Genomic DNA, 14,846 nt, shown 5'->3' on the forward strand with positions numbered 1-14,846 from the left:
AATTACTAAATTAGAATTTATTAAAATTCTTGTCTCTGGAAGGTTATGAATATACCTGAGAAATCTGTGACCAGGCATCCTGGAGGGGGGAAAAAAAAAACTAACAAAATGTCTATGTGCAACAAATATTCTAATCACTAATTTGTACCATACATTACAGTGGGTGTTAGGGAAAGACTGACACATCCCTGATCTTGCAGACTTGCATTAAAATGAGAAATATTATTAAAGAAAAAGCACAAAAAGAAAGAAATACTATGAAAGAAAAAAAGAAAGAAAAAGAATACTCACATTGTCAGATTCAACTCACTTTATCACCACTTATGCTCAAGGGAAGACCCTTTTCTTAGTGGATTTGGAAAGAAAACCAAAAAGGAAAGGGAGTGGAGTAAGAGACAGAGAGAACCCAGCCACATGAACTGTGTCTCTTAACTCTCCAAAGGTGGTCTCTACCCTGCTCACTTCTCATCAGACAACACGGGTTTGCCTGCTGAATCTAAGCCCCCATTCCAAACCCATTGAATCTGACTGTCCAGGTGAGGGTTTTGGGTCTGGAACCAGAGAACAGTCAATATTGAGACAAGCTACCCTTGGACTAAGTTTAGAAAACCCCACCGTATACATACGGAGTTTGGAGTTTAACACATGATACTGGTTCAATAAGGACGTATCCTAACCAAGGGTTCTAACTCTCCACTAATGACATCTCTTTCCTGAGTACCTAGTATGTGCTAGGCACTGGGTCAGGTGCATATAATCTACTCAGGCAGTAATAAGACGCTGTCCAGACACTTCAGTTGGGACTGAGTTTAAGAACTTATTAAAACAGGTTCCAGATATGCATTCCGGGGGGGTTGTACTGAAAGTCTGTGAAGGCTTCTAGAATCTCCAACAGGGCTCCTTTTTCTCCATATTCCTGCCAACCCTTGTTTGTTCTTATCTTTTTTATAATAACCATTCTGACAGGTGTGTGGTGATAACTCACGGTGGTTTGGATTTGCAGTTCCCTGATGATGAGTGATGTTGAGCATTGTTTCATGTGTCTGCTGGCCATCTGGACGTCTGCTTTGGATAAATGTCTCTTCAGATCCTCTGCCCACTTTGTTTGTTTGATATTAGTTCTGTGAGTTCTTTATGATTTTTTTGGATATTCGCCCCATATCAGACATATGGTCTGCAAATATTTTCTCGCGTTCCATAGGTTGCCTTTTTATTTTATTTATGATTTCCTTTGCTGTGCAGAAGATTTTAATTTGATGTAGTCCTACCTGTTTATTTTTGCTTTTGTTGCCTCAATTATTGTGATTCTTAACACAGAGTAAAATTATCTATAGAATTTGTAAAATATACTGAATTAGAGAGTGTAAATACCTAAATGGGAGAAGTAAAAATTAGTAGAAATGTAGGTAGAGAAATGTCTTTGTGACCCAGAGGTCAGAGAGGACCTAAACAAAAATTCTAAAAGCACAAACAGTTGGTATAGTTTACTTCATCCAAACTAAAATCATGTTCAATGAAGGCCACAATGGAAAGGTCAGTGGACATGTGTGAGTAAAGTAGAAGATATCTGAAGCATTTAACGACAGCTTCATCCAGGTCATGTAATAAGAAGCCAAGAAAATCAGCAAAATCGGGCAGAAAATTCAACATAAAATGGGTAAAGAATAGGAACAGTATGCTCATAAAAATGAAGATAAATAAGACTCTGAAAAGATTAACTGATTTACAGCAATTAATATGAATGAAAATGCAAAATAAAATGAGATATTACTCTATCAACATAGAGTTTGAAGAATTAAAAGCTTGGATGCGCCCATTATTGCAGAAATGAGGATATCAGAACCCTCGTGTCCTGCTGATGCAAGTTCATGAGGAAGCAGCCATCCTGGAGAGCAGTCTAATAATTTTAACTCAAAATTAATCAGATCCAATGATCCAGATATTCTGCTGCTAGGTGTATATGACCCCCACTCCTCATTGCCTCCCCCAAATCTCAGAAAGTCACAGATCGAGTCATTTGTGGATGTTAACTGCAGCATTATTTTTGGTCCTTCAGAATCAGACTCAGCCATGCCCCCATCATTAGTGATAGGTAATAGATGATCGGTAGTAGACCAGTAAGTGTGGTAAATGCATAATAATGAGTGTTATGATACTATGAGATGTAATAGACTAGATGTTCATGAAACAACACTCGTGAACCCTAAAAAGAAAGGTTTTTTAAAAGATACCTAATGAAGTTCTTTCCTTCCTTACAGGATTATTCTGCTCCCTGGTCTTCAAAATCCTACTGTTGCTCCCATGATTCGTCTTTTTGTCCTTATACATTTATGCCTTCAAATACCCCTAGTGCTCTTTCTAACATAAGTTAGGATAGAGAGAAAGCAAATGCTGTGCTTATTTTCCCATAATTATAATCGGGTCCATCTCTGACTGACTATGATTTTTCATCACTATGGAACACAAAAGGTTCCTAAACTAGCGGGTGGTGATAGGGAACCACCATTTATATTGGGATCAAAATACTAAAGAGGCTAGAGAAGAATTTTTTATGTCAGATTTCCCCGTTTCTCATTTCACCACTGACCATTTCAATCTAATGAGGTTAAGCTAAAGGAATAAATGTCATTTAGGACATAATCAGAACTTCATTTGCAAGCTCTTTGCTACTTCTGATGACGCTTCCTAAATTCTGACACATGCTGACTGGGCTACCAGTATCCTTTGCCCGTGAATTATTTTTTTTCTGCCTTGTTTTTTAAACTTTCCCAACCCCATTCAGGAGATTTACTTCTTGCTGTCCATCTTTGCATAAGCACACCCCCCCCATCTTTCCTTTTCAAACCTCAAGAAGGTGTCTTATTTAGGAGTGTTAATAGCAGGTGTGTGAATGACTCTCACCACCAACAACATCCCGACAGGCTGCCAGCATGAGGGAAAAAACACGGAAGTGGGTGTCCTGCCTGATGAGATTTCAATTCTCCAGATCCTTCAGCTTCCAAAAGAAAAGAGCCTGTGAGGTCGTTTGTCCCCCTGGCAGGGAGAAGAACATTTGATACGTTCCCTCCCCCAGGCAGTTAAAAGAAAGTGAGCCCAGCCTGTCCTGGAAAGAAGGCTTGTCCGTGTCCCTCGCAAAAGCTAAGGGTAGGGAAGCTGACCATACTCACTCCACCTGTGGCTCACCATCGTGGGGTCCAGAGACAAGCGTCCTGGGCTCGCTAGTTGGTTCTGGCTCCAAAGGACAATTTTCAGCCATCCAGAGAAGGGCAGGGCATCTTACACGGTCAGAGACAGCAGCCTATGACAGATTAAGACTTTTCCCAGGAATCTGCCTAGAATCCCCCGCCCCCTGGTGTCTGCAAAGTGACTGGGGCTCTGGGGGAGACACGGGCCTGGCTATGAATTGTCCAACTCCGATACTGTGGATGCTAAGAATGGGAACGTGTAGAGGGGGAAACAGCGCCTGCGGCAAGAATACAGCCTCAAGGGAAGGATAAATTAATTGAAGATTAATTTGAACTAATTGTGGAATGGAAAGACCCAGAAGGCCGTGAGTTTCCGTAGTGTAGTGGTTATCACGTTCGCCTAACACGCGAAAGGTCCCCGGTTCGAAACCGGGCGGAAACAAGGTCTGTCCCTTTTCTTAAACTCTAAATTTTGTTCCCCAAATTTTCTACCTCAATTTGCCTACCTTTCTGCCAAATCTCAAGGTTCGTGCTCCCTTTGCAGCCCAAAACTCTAAGTTACAAGAATGACGTTACAGAGCAGGAGCAGGGCTGAGACGGGCTCCCTCTCCCCATCAGGTCGCATCCTGATCAGGTTGCATCCTCCCGGCGGCGTCAGAGAATCTGCGCTGCGCGGCCCAGACCGCTGAGCGAAGGCCTGGTCCGCACCCTCTTGGGGCAGAAGCGACAGGGACCAGCCCTAAGAGGGGAGCGTGGCTGGAGTGTGCAAGGGGGATCGCGAAGCCCGCGGCGGCCGAGCAAGCCGAGCGGAGAGTCGTTCCGGGGGAGGCCGACAGGTGGCAGAAAGGAGCCCACAGGTCAAGGGCCGCCCTGTTAGGCCATTGCTGCCTGACTGCGGCCTTCCCTCTGGTAAAACAGGAGGACGCTGGATTTCAAGCAGTGAAGTGCCTCCACAGGTCTGAAGTTTTTTAGAAGGACCCTTCTGCCAGACCCGCTGTGTGGAGCGAATAATGGAAACAAGGACATCTGTGAGGTCCCTTTCATCTTGCTGCGTATCAGAGAGAACGGTGGCTTGGATAGGATGGTGGCAATTGAGTTGGTGAAAAGCAGTTACAGTCTGGATATATTTTAAAGACAGGGCAAAAGAAATTCCGGAGAAGATGGATACAAAGAGTGAAAAAAGTGGAGTCAGTAAAGACTTTGAGGGTTTCCTTCGGGAAGGATGGAGTTGCCATTGACTGAAATGGGGTAGACTGGATGGAGCAGCTTTATTGGGGGGGAAGTGGGAGCTCTGTTTTAGATGTGCCAACGTGTAGATGTCTGGCATAAAACACTGGGGGTAATGCTAAGCAATCAGTTGATTACACAAGCCCGGAGTTCAATGGAATGGTCTAGACTATAGACTACAGACACATATATATGTATATAGACTATAGACACATGTATAGACGCAAGTTGGTGAGTTGTAGTCATTAAGCCATGAGAACAGAAGAAATCACCAAGAAATGAGTGTTTATAAAGAAGATGTCCAAGGACCAAACCCTGGGACATTCCACTATAGAAAAGGGTGGGTGAGAAGAGGGGAAACAGAGGATATTGAGAAGAAGAAGACAGGGAGGTAGAAAGACTACCAGGACAGCAGTGTCTTGAAAGTCAGATAAAGAAAATATTTTAAGAAGGATGAGTTATCTATGGCCCCTAAGAAGTCAAGGACTTAGAAGTGATGATAATTTTAGACATTTAGAGTCCATGGATAGGAAAGGGAGGGAGGGAAGAAGGAAGGAAGGTCGAAGTAAAATGCTGAGAATATAAATTAACCGCAAACTTATCAATAGCCACCAGAACCGATTTTAAACCAATTCAGCCTATTAATGATAATTGTTTTCAAGGCAATGAATCACCGTCAAACCCCTGCCTTCTGAAGTCAGCCGGTCAGAGATGGATTCACCTCAAGAAACAGGCCCTTGAGTGCTGACCAAGCAAGAGCATCTCTCCCCAAAATCATGCTTCCGCAGAGTATATCAACCGGCTCAGCCCCCCTGAAGTCCTTGCTTCCGTGAGTCCCCTCCCCCAAAAATATCTTCCCTCGGCTCCCTCAAAGGGCCAGAGCCCACCCAGCCTAACTCTTCCTCTAAGTGAGCTTCGGCTCCATATTTCAAGTTTTGAGTGATGGTTTCATCATCTTTTAAAAATGCAACTTTATCAAATCTGAAACATCTGCGTTTCTTTTTTTGCTGGGATTTTATTTTTTTATTCATTTCTCATTTCTGATATCCTTGCATATCCTGTACAATAATGTGGTCTTTACAGCCATGTTGTCTTGTCACAGATAGACTCAGGGAAGTGTTTGTCCTTTATATGGGTGTGTTAGTCAGATTCAGCAAACAAAATGCCAACATTTGAAAACACCCTTTGACAGAAAGGCTTTGCACACTCTCTCCACAAATAACTTACGGAATGCCCAGCTTAGGTTCAAAAGTGTTGTCAATCTGAGAGATCCAGAAAAAAGAAAAACAAGAACTGTCTTTGTAGGAAGAAATTCTGGTGGGAGCAAACAGGTAACTTTTTAAAAAGGAAAGGAAAGGAAGGTACACTTGCATACGATTTGATTTTTTTTAACAATAGGAAATATGGACTTCCGTGGTGTTGAGAGGCAGCGAGGAGACAGGGGAAGATCGGGTACGTGAAGCACGGAGGAGCCACGAGATGGGTGGGCGGGACTCAGGGAATGGGACAAGGACACATGGGAGGGTTGGTGGGGTGGCGGACAGCAGCCAGGCCAGCAGATCCTTTGCCCCCTCCAGTCCTACCCCTACTCCGGAACCTCCTTTTCTTTACTAAGATTTCTATCCGAAGGCTTTAAGCCACTTTTTCTCAAGATGGTGCTCCTTTTTCTTTCCTTCCCCCCTTCCCCACCTTGGAGAGGGGGACAGAGAAGGTGGGTGTCACTGCTGAGGACTAAGAAATAACGTCGACATTTTACCTTAGTTTTATGTTGGAGAGCCTCTTCCCAATGCCTGCGTCGAGTGCAGCAAAATTAATTTTATTTAAACACAGGAACTAACACCTTTCTTGGACTGTCTGGGGATCAAACCCCCAACATCAGTGTTATTAGCAGCACCTTCTGCCCACCTGAGCTAACAGCCAAAAAGTTGGGGTGCCTGGTTGGCTCAGTAGGTGAAGTATCTGCCTTCCGCTCAGGTCATGATCTCAGGGTCCTGGGAACGAGTCCCATGTTGGGCTCCCTGCTCAGCACGGAGTCAACTTCTCCCTCTTCCTCTGCCCTGCTCTCTCTCTCTCTCTCTCTCACACACACACAGCTGTTCACTCTATCTCTCAAATAAATAAATACAATCTTAAAAAAAGTAAAAAGTTTGCTGACATTCTTGTTTTCTTTAAAGCTAAGGGAAATCCTTCTCCTTTTCCAAAAGAGACTTTTTTTTTAAGGGTGGTGAGACAGGAGGCTGGGCTAAGGAGCAGAAAGAGGGAGACTGGGAAGCAGATGGGGCAAGACTGGGACAGGGACAGATGCTCAAGCAGAGAAGACAAAAGAGAAGAGAGTGGCTGAGGACACGCCAGGAGGAGTGAGGAAAGCAGAGCGAGTGGGCAGGGCCAGGTCCGGGGTGTATAATCTGTAGGACAGAAGGTAGAGTCAGGCCTAGAAATGGGGAGGCTGGGGGACAGAGGGATGGAAAATCCAGGGGCAGCGAGCGAGAAACGGATCTCAGGGCCCAGGTCTGCAGGCCTCCACACGCCCACTCCGGCGTCGCTGCCCCGCTGTGGTAACTCCCACAGACGCCTGTCCGGGGAGAAGCGTCTGAAAAGAACCCCAACTCCTGGCAACAGGCTATAAGTGTGAAGGCCACGCCGGGAACCTGACGAAGGGTGACGGGGGTGACGGGCGAGCAGAGCGCCCGGAGGCTTGCGCGGTCAGCATGGCTGGCAGGCCCGCCCTGTGGCTGGGCCCTCTGCTCCTGCTCTCCCTCTGGGCGTCCTTGGCTCCAGGTAGGAAGACGCTGAGGGTCAGGCAGGGTCTCCCAAGGGGGCCTGGCCTGACTCCTTCCCGGTCTGTGTTCCACAGCCTCCCTCCTGAGGCGCCTGGGGGAGCACATCCAGCGGGTTCAGGAGAGCTCGGTCCTGAGCCTGACTTCAGGCCCAGGGGCTGGGGCCCTCCCGAAACTGGGGTGGCTGGAGCAGCCGCTGGACCCCTTCAACACGTCCGACAGGCGATCCTTCCTGCAGGTGAGGCTGGGAGAAGGGGAGCCCGCCGCCGCCTTCCTTCCCTAGCTCTGCCCCCAGCCCCCACATCCCTGGGCCCCACAGCTCGTCCTCTGCCCTCTGTCAGCGCCCCCGTGGCCCTCTGAAGAGACAAACGGGAGAGAAAGGGACACATAAATAAACAAGCCTATTTCACGTACCACCAAAAACATGAAGGAAGAGCGGGAAGGGAGAGAGGCTGCGAGGAACCTGGAAGAAAGGAGAGGTCAGGCCTCTCCAGCCTCTTCCTTCTTCCCTATCCAACCCTACAGCGGTACTGGGTGAATGACCGGCACTGGGCCAGCCCTCGTGGACCCGTGTTCCTGCATCTGGGGGGCGAGGGCAGCCTTGGGTCAGGCTCCGTGATGAGAGGTAAGAAGCGAGGATGGGGGACACGCGGCTGGGGAGCTGGTGGGGGCAGGGGCGGCTTGCGAGCGCCCCGACCGCACACTCTTCACAGGGCACCCTGCGGCTCTGGCCCCAGCCTGGGGGGCCCTGGTGATAGGCCTGGAGCACAGGTTTTACGGCCTGAGTGTGCCCGCTGGGGGCCTGGACGTGGCCCAGCTCGGCTTCCTGTCCAGCCGGCACGCGTGAGTGACTTGTCCTGGCCGGTGGGATGGCGGGTCTGTGTCTCAGCCTCCCTACATCGTTGTGGCCCGTGCATCGTTGTTGCGAGGCCTGAAGCGGACCCCTGGGTCTCCGGTTCATGTTTTCTTCTCTTTTTCAGTGTCTTACGCTCTCTCTCTGGATCGCTGGGTCTCTGTGCTCCCTCTCTTTTCTCTCGGGCCATACTTGCCTCCCTCTCGGACACAGCGTCCCCACTGGTCTTCAGCTTCCGCCCCAGCCCCGCCGTGTACTGTCCAGACGAGGCTGAGGGCCGGGCACAGCACAGCCCCGCTCTTCACCCCCTCGCGGGCGTCTCTCATAGGCCTCTCCTCTCGCTTAGAGGAAAGGGGCATCTTTGCGGTGGCCCCGAGGTCCGCTGTGAACCCTCCGACCTCCACTTTCTCCCGCTCTCTGGGCTCCAGCTACGCAGAGGCCCCACGGTTCTCCGGACTTCGGAGCACGCTTCCCTCCGCAGTGAGGGGGCTGCCCCCCATGTTTGTGCAGCTCCCTCCTCCCCTCGCCCCCTCCCGGACCTGACTCCGTGACAGCCCCTCCGGGTCCTACACCTGCTCCGCTGTTCTCCACTGCTTCCCGCAGGACTGATCTGTCCCTTTCCCGCCTGGCGTCTCTCAGCCTCCCTTCGGCCTGCACCCCTCCCTGTCCCCACCTCGGTGTTTCTTTCTCTCGGTCTCTCCATTTTCCACAAGCGGTACCGGTTTCTGGCAGCAGGAGGGATGCACTCACCGTTTCCGAAAGTCCGGGAAGAAAGAAAAACACTTGGGATAGGAAAGAGGATGTTAGACGCATCCCAGAGCCCTCTTTTATTTGGGTCTGTCCTTCCTCCCGTGGCTTTGCCCGCTCCAGCCTGGGACCCCAAGTCTTCCCGAGTGGCTCTCCCTTTCTGCCTGGACTTGTCAGGTTTCCACTTAAAACGCCTCAGAGATTTTTCCTCCCCAACTAGCCCGGAGCGGGGGGGCTGGTGGAGGCTCTCTCGAGGGGCCTCCCCTGCCCCAGGCTGAGAACGCGGGGCGCGGGGAGCCCTCACTCCCATCCCGGGAGAAGAGCCCTGACGTCCGCCCCCCCCCCCCGCCCCAGTCACGTCTCCGGGTCCCCGCCCGCCCTGGGAGGGAATCTTCGGGGACTTCGGCAAGAAGGGTCCACCGAGCCTCCCCTCTGCCCCCAGGCTGGCCGACGTGGCCTCGGCCCGCCTGGCACTCGCCCGCCTCTTCAACGTGTCCGCCTCCAGCCCCTGGATCTGCTTCGGAGGCTCGTACGCCGGCTCCCTGGCCGCCTGGGCCAGGCTGAAGGTCCCCGGGACTCTGGGGGCGGGCTGGGGGTCCCCTTCGGAGAACAAGGGTACCCGGTCCCCGTTCGCTTCCCCCTGTGCACTCCTCTCCCCCATGAGGAGCTTGTCACCAGAGTCACCAGAGGGTGGGGTCTTGCCTAAGACCACAGGACGCGGGAGCGACGCGGGGAGGCGGGAGTGTGGGGTCCCCGGTCCCTCGGCCCGCAGGCTGACGGCTGTCCTCCCGCAGTTCCCCCACCTCATTTTCGCCTCGGTGGCCTCCTCCGCTCCGGTGCGGGCCGTGCTAGATTTCTCGGAGTATAACGAGGTGAGGACGGCGGGCGGCGGGTGCGGGAGGGGTCCTCGCGCGGGAAGCCTCCTGATTCCTTCTCCCGCGGCCCCCTGCAGGTGGTGTCCAGAAGCCTAATGAGCACGGCTGTCGGCGGATCCCCCGAGGTAGGAGATGGGGCCAGTCCGAGGGGGTAGGAGGACAGGAGGCCTTGGAAGGTGGGGGCTAGAGGAAAAGGGGGAAGCTTGCAAGGTGCGGGGGTCTGAGGGAGGCCCGAGACCCAGAAGGTGGGCGGGCTTTAGAGCGCTGCACGGAGAGATGGAGCGTGCACCGAAAAGCGGGGCGCCCTAGCAGGGGCGGGGCTGATATGGGGCGGGGCCTGGGGCTGCGACCCTATTAGGAGGGAGACGCTCCGCGCTTGTTGGGGTGGCTGGGATGCGACGACCCTATGGGGTGTGGTGAGGCTCCGCTCCGGGTAAGGGGTGGGGGGGCGACCCTCTCAGGGGATTGAGGCTCCGCGCGGGGAAAGGGGGTCCGGGAACCAACCCTATCAGGAGGGAGAAGCTCCGCGGCGGGTAAGGGAGTCCGGGGTGGGGGGGGAGGCGACCCTCTCAGGGGTTGTGGCTCCGCGCGGGGCGCGGACCTCTCAGGAGGGAGAGGCTAGCGGGGCGCGGCCTCGGGCGGGCGTCCGGGGAAAATGGAGCGCTCGGGAAGGATGCGGGTCGGGGGCCAGGAAAGGAGAGGCCCAGGCCCGAGTCTTCACCAGCGCGGACCCTCGCTCCCCGCAGTGCCGGGCGGCGGCGTCCGCAGCCTTCGCGGAGGTGGAGCGGCGGCTGCGCGCGGGCGGGGAGGCTCGCGGGGCGCTGCGGGCGGAGCTGGGCGCCTGCTCGTCGTTGGGCCGCGCGGAGGACCAGGCGGAGCTGCTCGGGGAGCTGCAGGCGCTGGTCGGGGGCGCCGTGCAGTACGACGCACAGGCGGGAGCGCCGCTGAGCGTGCGGCGGCTCTGCGGACTCCTCCTCGAAGGCCGGAGCAACCGCAGCCGCTGCGCGCCCTACCACGGGCTCCGGCGGGCAGTGCAGGTGAGCTGCCCTGCGCGCGGCTTGGTGCGGGGGAGGAGGATCAGTGAGCAAAGGGTGCCTGCTCCTCTGCCAGACCTTGGGCCAGCGTGAACCCTTCTGAGCTGTAGTTTCCTCATCTCTGAAATAGGGTTGACACCTCCGGGCCGTCTAGGAGGTGCAGTGACTTCGGTCAAAGGAAGTATGCAGTTTGCGGGCGTTAGCGCCTGTGACTGTTACCTTTTTTGCCCATCTTGTTCTGTCCACTTCCCCGGGCCTGCAACAGAGTCTAGCGCAGCGCAGAAGCTCAATTAGCATTTACAGAAGGAAGGAGGAAATGTAGTAGAGCCGGGTATTCCAGCCTCGGAATCCACAGCTACAAACAGCTCTTCCTTCTCCAGAGCTGTCTGAACCAAATGCTGTAAGAAGGGCTTCACATATATTATTTCACTGAATCCTCGTGATAGTTCTAGGAGCTAGGCACTGTTTTCATCCCCACTTACGGATGAGGAAACCGAGGTCCAGGAGATGATCACTTGCCCAAGGTCTCACAGCCATCTAGTACCTCTAACACACAGGCACCCAGGCACCGCTCACTCTGACCCCTGACTCCCACGAGAACTCTGCAGATCTTTGGACTTCTGACCTTTGACTTGCAAGGACTTATGTATGCTTTCTGGCCCTGGGCCCTGACTTGCTGCCGGGACAGGAGGAATGCATGTATGTATGTGTGTATATTATCCCCTAGGTTGTCATGCACAGCCTGGGCCAGCGGTGTCTCAGCTTCTCCCGAGCAGAGACAGTGGCACGACTGAAGGTCACAGACCCCCAGGTGTCCGGTGTGGGTGACCGGCAGTGGTTGTACCAGACTTGTACGGAGTTCGGCTTCTGTGAGTGACCCACCGCACCCTCACCCCCCAAAACAGTATTGTGTGCTGTGCCCAGAGGAGCTGTCTCCTGGAGGGTCCGGACTGATTTTCATTTCGCTGGCACAACTGGCCAGACTGCTGTGCATTGTCTAGCCTGCGGACGTGGGGCTAGAAGATAGACACTCCACTGGAGTGTGCGCGTGCCCTGGGCCCTCACATAGCTTCTCTTATACAAGCCCTCCACATAGGTGATCACCCCTCCAATCTGCGCTTCATCCGTGTCCCTGTCCCAGGAAGGGCCCCCACCATCTCCCGAGTTACCGTCTAGAAACCCTGGCAGTGTTTCCCGTGCCTCCTTCCCTTTGTCCCCACAGCCTGTCAGTCCCTGAGCCCTGCCTGTTCACCTCAGCTCCTCTCTGTTCCCAGCTCTGCTGTCCCGGTGGAGGCCCCCAGCCCCTCCTGCCTCCATCCCTGACCCAGCCTCCTCTCTGGTCTTCAGGTCTTCTTTTCACCCATAAAATCGAATTTCCTCACTGCATCGAGAGAGATCTTTCTAAATACGACCTTGTCCTTCCTCTGCTCAAAACCCATGGGTCCCAAATAAAATGCAGGATGCCCAGTTACATTTGAATTTCAGATAAACATTTTTTAGTGCATGACCTAAATATTGCATGGAACATACTTATACTAAAAAAGTGTTTGTTTCTCTGAAATACGAATGTAGCGGAACATCCTGTAATTTCAATGCTAAATCTGAGTACCATACCCCAGAGTTCAGATCCTTTCCACATCCCTTGAAGGCAATGAAGATATGGTTTAAAATGAAGTACTCGAAGTCCAATTCCATTGTTTCATAGCGATGTGATTTTGTACAAACTTGGGCAAATAACCTAAGCTCTCCCCCTGGGCCTTAGTTTCCACATCTGTAAAGTGGGAATAATGACAGCGCTTGTCTCATAAGGTGGTTTCCGGAATTAAGGGAGATAATATATGTCACATGCTAAAAATAACACTGGTATACAGCAGGTACTCACCAAACACTTATTATTATTATCATTATGATGATGATGATGATGACAAGACATTGCATATTTTGACCCCCAATGTACCAGCTTTCTTGAAACCTCAGGAACTCGGCCCATACTATTTGCTTGTCCTGGATTACTTGTCTTCCTCTCGTCACCCAGTTCACTCCTCACGAGATGCTTCCTCCTCAGGAAGCCTTACCTGATTGCTGGAGCTAAGTCTGCCCCCTGGCCTACCATCCCACCCCCTCCACAGTTCTGTGTTTCTCCCCCTAGCGCTTCCCACAGTCTTATCATACAGACCTTTTTGCCTGTAAACCTCTGCACTGTGAGCCCTGTCACCTCGGAGCCTGGGACTATCTTGGTTGCTGCTGTGTTCCCATTACTGTTCACAATGCCTCTGAGCATACAGGAGGTGCCCAATAGATGGTGGAGAAAGGAATGAGTGAGTGTCAGGCTAAGGGAGTTCCATGAAGGCTGGGGGTGGGGGGGGAGCTAAGGAATTTGAGCAAGGGAGGCGTGGTCCAGTTTGTGCTTTTCACTCCTGTGTCGGTCCCCCCACACACACCCATGTGCACGTGCAGGCTCCCCTCTTTATGAGGCTTTCTCTTTTCTGTCTTTGCCTCGTCTGGCTCACTCTTTCTAATTCCTGAAGGTTTTTATCCCTGGCCGGATGCTTTCCTGGAGCCTGTTATGCTCCCTCTGGGATTCCTCCTACCCGGGGCTTTCTCCGTCACAGACTCGAACAGGAACTTACTGAAGGGAGGGTATGGAGCAGATTTGGTCCTCACCAGAGAAAGCTCTATAAGTGATTAGTAAAGGGGAGGGCTGTAGGCCCCAGGATGACAGACTCTCCTTCCACAGATGTCACCTGTGAGGACCCCAGATGCCCTTTCTCCCGGCTCCCCGCACTGCCCTCCCAGCTGGAGCTCTGCGAGCGGGTGTTTGGTCTCTCCACTTCATCCGTCGTGCAGGCCGTGGGCCAGACCAACTCGTACTATGGTGGCCAGACCCCGGGGGCCACCCAGGTGCTGTTCATTAATGGTAAGCCGGGCATCGGACCCTGCTTCCTAGATCCGCAGCTAGCCAGGGCACAGGACACCATTCTTCCCTTTCTTACCAGGGGACACAGACCCCTGGCACGTGCTGAGCGTAACACAAGCCTTGGGACCCTCGGAAGCAGCCCTTCTCATCCCCGGTGCCTCCCACTGCATGGACATGGCCCCGGAGAGGCCCTCAGACTCCCCCAGCCTCCGCCTAGGGCGCCAGGTATGAGAGCCTCAGGCTGGGTCCTCAGCATGCTCGCTTGCATATTGCTTTGCACGTGCCGCCCTCCGCTGGGCCGGAGTCTGACCTTTCCAGTTCTCCCCACAGAGCATCTCCCAGCAGCTGCAGATCTGGCTCGGGCTGGCAAAGCAGAGCTCGGTGAGCAGTGGGGGCTGAGGGGCCCATACCCTCGCCTCTCCCTGGGTGGCCACCTCTGTCCTGGACTGACTCACCAGAGGAAGCAAGCAGCTCATGGGGAAGGAGGAGGGAACTGGGCTTCAGCCCCTGTGTCCACAAACGTGGCAGAAAGTGTTGTGGGACCCAGAGTTGTGAAAATATAAGCGGAGAATTACCCTCATTGTGAATACTGGTTTTTCATTTTATTTTTTAGGGAGCATTTTATTAATCGTTTCATGGCTATCCTTTTTTGTTGCTTCAAGTATCTTCTGGAAAGCCACTTTATGTCTTAGAATTCTGGACCGATCTCACATTGATTATTTTTTTCCCACTTCCGGAAACACAGCGATCTTGGTAGGAATCAAGTCAAGCTTGGTGGGAGCCCCTTTGGGCTGCTGTAAGAGAACACGCGATAGATGGGGTGGCTTAGAGACAAAGCTAGTGATTTCTCATGGTTCTGGAAACCGGGAAGTGTGAGATCAAGGCACTGGAAAATCAGGTGTCTGGCAAGACCTCGCTCCCCGGTTCCTATTCAGCTGTCTTCTTTCTGGGGTCCCACATGACAGAAGGAATACTGGTGTTTTTAATGCCCAATGTCAGAGCAATGCGCTCTGACCCAAGTCCTGCTCAGACCCTGCTCAGACCTCGGACTCCGAGCTGCCCCTTCCTCTCACTGTTCCTCTCAGGGCCCTTCACACCCCCACCTCTGCCTTTGTCTCTGAGTCTTGTCCCTTCTCTGGATGTCATCATTTCTGTCTCTCTGTGTCCCAGTCTGTCTCTCTTCGCTTCCTCTCTGACGGTCTCCACTGCAGTCGGCTTCTGTCCCCCATTC

General features: G+C 52.5%; 1 protein-coding gene and 1 non-coding gene across 2 annotated transcripts; both read left to right on the top strand.

Moving 5' to 3' along the window:
* Positions 1-3,554: 3,554 nt before the first annotated feature.
* TRNAV-AAC lies at positions 3,555-3,627 on the top strand. The gene has a single exon. It is a non-coding gene; the product is annotated as a tRNA-Val (tRNA).
* Positions 3,628-7,120: 3,493 nt separating this feature from the next.
* On the top strand, positions 7,121-14,014 carry PRSS16 (serine protease 16). Its single transcript, XM_032861690.1, has 12 exons — positions 7,121-7,190; positions 7,267-7,427; positions 7,715-7,814; positions 7,903-8,032; positions 9,232-9,355; positions 9,584-9,661; positions 9,742-9,789; positions 10,411-10,701; positions 11,426-11,567; positions 13,436-13,615; positions 13,695-13,840; positions 13,946-14,014. Exons 1-12 carry the CDS (start codon positions 7,121-7,123, stop codon positions 14,012-14,014), a joined length of 1,539 nt encoding a protein of 512 aa, XP_032717581.1.
* Positions 14,015-14,846: the final 832 nt, after the last annotated feature.

Source organism: Lontra canadensis, unplaced genomic scaffold (genome assembly GCF_010015895.1).
Source record: "Lontra canadensis isolate GAN:19392208 unplaced genomic scaffold, GSC_riverotter_1.0 scaffold21, whole genome shotgun sequence".
NCBI classification, from domain to species: domain Eukaryota; kingdom Metazoa; phylum Chordata; class Mammalia; order Carnivora; family Mustelidae; genus Lontra; species Lontra canadensis.

Bases quoted from the DNA above. Each gene is read 5' to 3' on its own strand.
- PRSS16 (XM_032861690.1), top strand. From the start codon at position 7,121: ATGGCTGGCAGGCCCGCCCTGTGGCTGGGCCCTCTGCTCCTGCTCTCC. The intron at 7,191-7,266 runs GTAGGAAGACGC...TGTGTTCCACAG, and splicing joins CTGGGCGTCCTTGGCTCCAG to CCTCCCTCCTGAGGCGCCTG. The intron at 7,815-7,902 runs GTAAGAAGCGAG...CACTCTTCACAG, and splicing joins GTCAGGCTCCGTGATGAGAG to GGCACCCTGCGGCTCTGGCC.